Here is a 5570-nt window from a genome sequence, read left to right on the forward strand (position 1 = left end):
TCAAAGAGTTGGTGCGACATAAGTTTTTTCCATACCTGTAAAGCCAACAAAAAACTAGTATTCCACTTGCTTGTATAAAATGTAATTGAGAGGTTTGAGAAGTTTGTTATGAAGAAAGATAGTTCAATGAAAAATATCATGCAAACATTCCTCTTTATATAGAAAAAATTCAATGATGTACGTCTATTTTATAATTTTTCAGCTTTCAACACAAGTACATTCACATGTATGTGCTGTAAAAGTAACATATAATGTTAATTTTACAGCTCATACATGGACACCATTTTGACATGTAATTTTTCATAGGTTTTGTTCTCATTCTACAATCTCAACTCCTGTTAATGAAGTGCCCCACAACAGAAAAGGAATAAAAACACAGCTAAAAGTAAAAAACTAACAGCAAGACCAATCATTCAGAAATGGAAGAAACACCAACAATATGTATAGTCTCATCAGACCTTACGGCAGCAAAGAAAAAAACACCAATAGAACTATAAATAGAGTTTATTTTCAGACCTCACAAGCAAAGTGGCTATAGATTAAGAAAAATACAGCTAAAGAAAGAAACACCAATAACATGTATAGTCCCTTCATACCTCACGACAACAAAGAAAAAAACACTAACAATAACTACAAATAGGATTTCTTTTCAGACCTCACAAGCTTACAGTAGCTACACATGAAAAAAAATACAGTTAAGAAAGAAACACCAACAGCATGTATAGTCCCATCATACCTCACGACAGCAAAGAAAAAAACACCAATAGTAACTACAAATGGGGTTTCTTTTCAGACCTCACAAGCTTACAGTAGCTACACATGAAAAAAAATACAGTTAAGAAAGAAACACCAACAGCATGTATAGTCCCATCATACCTCACGACAGCAAAGAAAAAAACACCAACAATAACTACAAATGGGGTTTCTTTTCAGACCTCACAAGCTTACAGTAGCTACACATGAAAAAAAAATACAGCTAAGGAAAGAAACACCACCAGCATGTATAGCCCTATCAGACCGCACAACAACAAATAAAAAAGCATCAACAGTAACTGCAAATGGGGTTTCTATCTTCTAAACAAACCAATTTTTAGACCTCATAAGCTCACAGTACCTAGACCCACCTATGGCAGCTGGAATATTACAAGAAAACAAGCACTATAACAGGAACAATCAAGCTTAGTTTTGACAGGGAACAAAATAGTGAAGGTAAAAGAACAACTAATTCCATTAAAGGGTCAACAATTTAACATTAACCATTGAACATTGTAATTCGTAAATAAAATACAACATTAAAAACTAGCAATTTCTCATACAAGTCTGTTAACTCCTGAAAAGCAGTTTAATAAATACAACAGTAAACAAGTTACCGCAAATGGATATGCTCATATGTCTTAGCACGAAATGTGAAATAATACAATGTCTTGGACGAACTTTGGTAGATGGAAACTACTCTTTTAAAAACCAGCATCCCATTATTCTGTAATAATAAAATAAACATGTATAAATACCATAAGCACTTGAGCATGGTTAATTGATTAACAGTTAAGAAACTTAAATCATACCATGTCAGCTAAGCACGTTTAGTTCGTGCATACATTCATTGCAACCATCTCAACTTTTGTTGCTTATCACCCATACTGGCCCACATTTCTCTTTTCCTTCTTAAAACTCAGATATTCCGTAGCAAAGTCATGAAACTCATCTTCAATTGAAACTCTAGGAATTGAGTGCAACTCAGTCATCACCTCACGAATACTACAACCTTCACGATCCATATTCACAGAAATGGAATCACTCTTAGTCGACATACTCTCAAGTAGTTGATTGCACCTTGACAGCAGTTGAACACCAATTCCAAATGTTTTCTTCTTTCCACCTTGGACCTCAGAAGGATCTCGTTCTTTTCTTTTGCCACTGCTTATTGTGTTGTTGTTGCTAGACAGATTTATCCCTCCAACCATTCGAGCCATATCAGTTTGGAAATCTGGAATCACATCTTCCTCCGAATCACCGCTTCCTTCTTCCAAACCATCACGAGCAATGTTGGCATTGCTTGTACTAAGATCAACATCACTTCTAACAGGTACTCCTGATGAAGGAGCCCATGCAAACTCTCCAGTTGCAACAATGTTGGAATACATTCTATCAAATTTATTTTTCAATGCCGGTTCAATACCAACATGTCTGAATTTTTTTGCTCTTCTAATTTCCTGTATATAAATGAAATCAATTAATAAAGGAGCATGTAATTTTTTTTTCTAAAATTTGACAACAATAAAAAAAAAATTGTTAGGATGATGAGTAAGTTACCTGAATTTTCTGTTTCCACCACTTATTGCTAGCAGAAATTGTTCCTACTTCACTATTCCAGCCAACACCAGTTTCAGAAATCAACTTATTCCATATCCTCCAATCTTTTTTGCATCCATCCCATTTGTTTTTCAATTGTGTTTTAGTGAATGCATGACCACTTTGTTCTTTGAATGATGTAATAAGAAACTTCCACCCTATTTTATCAAAATGAGTATTAGGTCTCATTCCCATATCAATGGCTTTAATACATATATCACAAAATATATACAACATTTCCTTTGTCCAAGCAACCTTATCCAAAGATTCAAGACCTTCCATGATATCTTTTAAAACATTTAACAAAAGTTTCAAATCAATCAATGATATCAATTATATTGTGGGATATATATAACCATGGATTCCACCAATACAAAAACAATCAATATTCTGCATTTATAAAAGTTGTGTGGTTAGTAACAAACATTGACTATGCGTTTAATTTGAATGAGAATGTTCCCGTTAATTCCAAGTAAATCAGAAAGAGTTGTAATTTATCATGAAACTAATTCAAACCCATTATTTTTCAATTGTGCATAGCACTCAGTTTCTGTTTACTTCTTTAAAAGAAAATCATCATCATCATCATGGCTGTTTGGATTCTCAAAAAATAGAGGAAAAAAAGAGTCAAGAATTTATTTCTAGATTCAAAGTTACACACCTTTTTTTCTCAGCATACAAACATATAAATAAGAAATCGAAGTTCTGATTTCCTTGAAAAGTAAAGATGAAAGTAATTGACAGTTTGAATTTGGTCTAATCCTACAAGACATGCTAACAGGTCACATTGATATGCTTAAATCATAAAAAATGACTTAAATCTTGCTTATCCATAAAAGAAACAACATAGCATGGTCATCAATACATGCATGAGTCCATATGTTTTATTGCAAATGAATAAAAGAGATGAGAAAAAAACTAAAAGCACATTCCTATCTAGTGACATCACTAAGGGAAAAAAATTCTACATAAACAGATTGTATGATGAACATAATTTATATTGCAATAATTATTTACAAGTTAGTTTGTGTTACTATATTGTGCACAAAATTATCACAATCCATCATAATATCTATGTCCATTATTACAAATCACAAAAGTGTGAGCTATACTAAAATTTAGCCTCTGCAGGTCTAATTAAAAGTTAATGTTATGACATTTATCTTACCATGTTTTCTAGCAATAATCAAGGTTTTGCTATCAACTAGCAATATAAGAAACTAGAAACTAAGAGATCTATACATATGTACTATTGACCATGTATTGTATAAAAATCTTGTTAAAGAGAGAAGGGAAATATCTAAACCAACAACAAAAAAAAAAGTCAGCATTTATGTACAAGATCATCAAATTCAACAAACAAGTGAATATTATGAAATGAAAAGCAGAGAAATAAATCAGTTTGTATTATAACAGTAGGAAAACTACCAACCAACGAAGTGGGCCAAGATATTTCAACTAGGAACATAATACAGTAGAGCAAATAATCCAATTGACCCACAATTAATTTCATGGTACCTTAATTCCAATATAAAACACACGTAATGTGCACAATAAAGAACTTTATAGTTTATCAAGCAGAAACAATCTCAATGTGCACAATAAATAGATCAATATGGATGCATCACATTGTTTCCAGATAATTAATTTTAATTAAACAGCATCATTGTAAGCTATACATTAACAGAAAAATAGATTTCAATAAAGAATAACACAAAAGTACGCATAGTATAAAGACCATACAGCAGCACAGATATGGAATTTTTAACTCAAGTAAAAAAAATTAAACGCACATTACAGGTCATGAAGCAACACAAAAATGCAATGAAATTTGCTCAATCAAAAAAATTAACGAAGGCATAATAAGCAAAAGAGAAGCAGCAACATCAAACTACTATTTTTAGCTCAGTTCAAACAAACCAAGAACACACAGTAAACAAATCATGTAACATCACAGAAATGCAATTTTTAACTTAAAAAATAAAGATGGAGATAAAGGCAAGAACTTACCTCTGTCTCTCTCTTATGTGACTTTTCCCAGCACGGTTCTGCAGTGTTTTTCTGTAAAAAGAAACAATGAAGACCCAAAAAAATGAAAATTTTGAGCTAAATTTTTTAAAAAAAATTTACAAAGATAAGGCAGGTATTTACGGGTCTCTTGCTTGTATGACCTTCCCTAGCACGAAATTGTTGGGTTTTTATGCAATGGTAACAATGGAGGGTCAGATCAGTGAAGGTTTGGGTGACGATCTTTGTGGGTGTTTGAAAAGAAAAGGGACTGGGGAAGAAGGATGCTCTCTGAACTAGCGCCTTCCTATACGTGGTTGTTTTTGCAAAATTTTGAAACGAGGTTGTTGTTTAGCAAGAGATGAGAGAGGGGAACAATATAGGAAAGGTGGAAAATGGGAGTTTGTAGATCAATTGCCAAATTGATTTACCTTACTGTGAACAGTTTTGGGTGAGGAACGAGAAAGTTTTGGTACTATTAGAAAAGTAAGGGGAAGTGTCGGTGATGAGAGAGAGGAAAAAATACATGAAAAGCAATGGGTAATTGCTTTTTAAAAACTGCAGTCCAACCTTGTTTTGGACTGGGACCCACGTCAATAAAAAACATGGTGTTAACCAAACACCATATTGCAAATTTTAGTTTCAACCGCGACCGCAGCAGTATATCCAAACAGCATCTATATATATATATATATATATATATACACACACACACACACACGTTTGTTAGAATTTTTGTGATGTTATGTGTTTCCAAGTATATCCATTGAAGGTTCCTAATAAAGTGGTATCAATCTACTTGGCTTTTATTATTGGAAAAACACTTGTGAATTTTGATAATATTTTTGTAATTAAATTAAAGTTTAATAATATATTATTGTAATTATGAATTTAATTGATGGATTGTAAGATTGAGATTACCTTATGGTATTGCAAGGGGAAAAAAAACATTACCCTAAACTTCACATATAAGACAATTAGAAATATGAAAATTGTACAAAAAAGTATTGGACATTACAATGTCAGAGATAATTAGTAAATTCTTTAGAAACCCATTGTAATGACCTTATTTAATACTTCGAATTTCAATGTGATTAATATTTGATTAGTACTTAAAAGTGTATTTTTATTAAGGTTTTATATCAGCATTTTGTACTTGAAATATAAATAACCCCTTAACTAAAGTATGTTTTATAATAACAAGTCTGATA

At 32.0% G+C, this 5570-nt stretch overlaps 1 protein-coding gene across 1 annotated transcript; it reads right to left on the reverse strand.

The window, feature by feature from the left end:
* Positions 1-1323: 1323 nt before the first annotated feature.
* Positions 1324-2689, reverse strand: LOC105119946 (uncharacterized). The gene is made up of 3 exons (XM_011018146.1): positions 2314-2689; positions 1566-2213; positions 1324-1480 (listed from the first exon to the last, which is right to left on the reverse strand). The coding sequence occupies exons 1-2, from the start codon at positions 2632-2634 to the stop codon at positions 1632-1634; spliced, it is 903 nt and encodes a 300-aa protein (XP_011016448.1). The 5' UTR covers positions 2635-2689; the 3' UTR covers positions 1324-1480; positions 1566-1631.
* Positions 2690-5570: the final 2881 nt, after the last annotated feature.

Source organism: Populus euphratica, unplaced genomic scaffold, assembly GCF_000495115.2.
Source record: "Populus euphratica unplaced genomic scaffold, PopEup_1.0 scaffold4128.1, whole genome shotgun sequence".
In the NCBI taxonomy this organism is placed as follows: Eukaryota; Viridiplantae; Streptophyta; class Magnoliopsida; order Malpighiales; family Salicaceae; genus Populus; species Populus euphratica.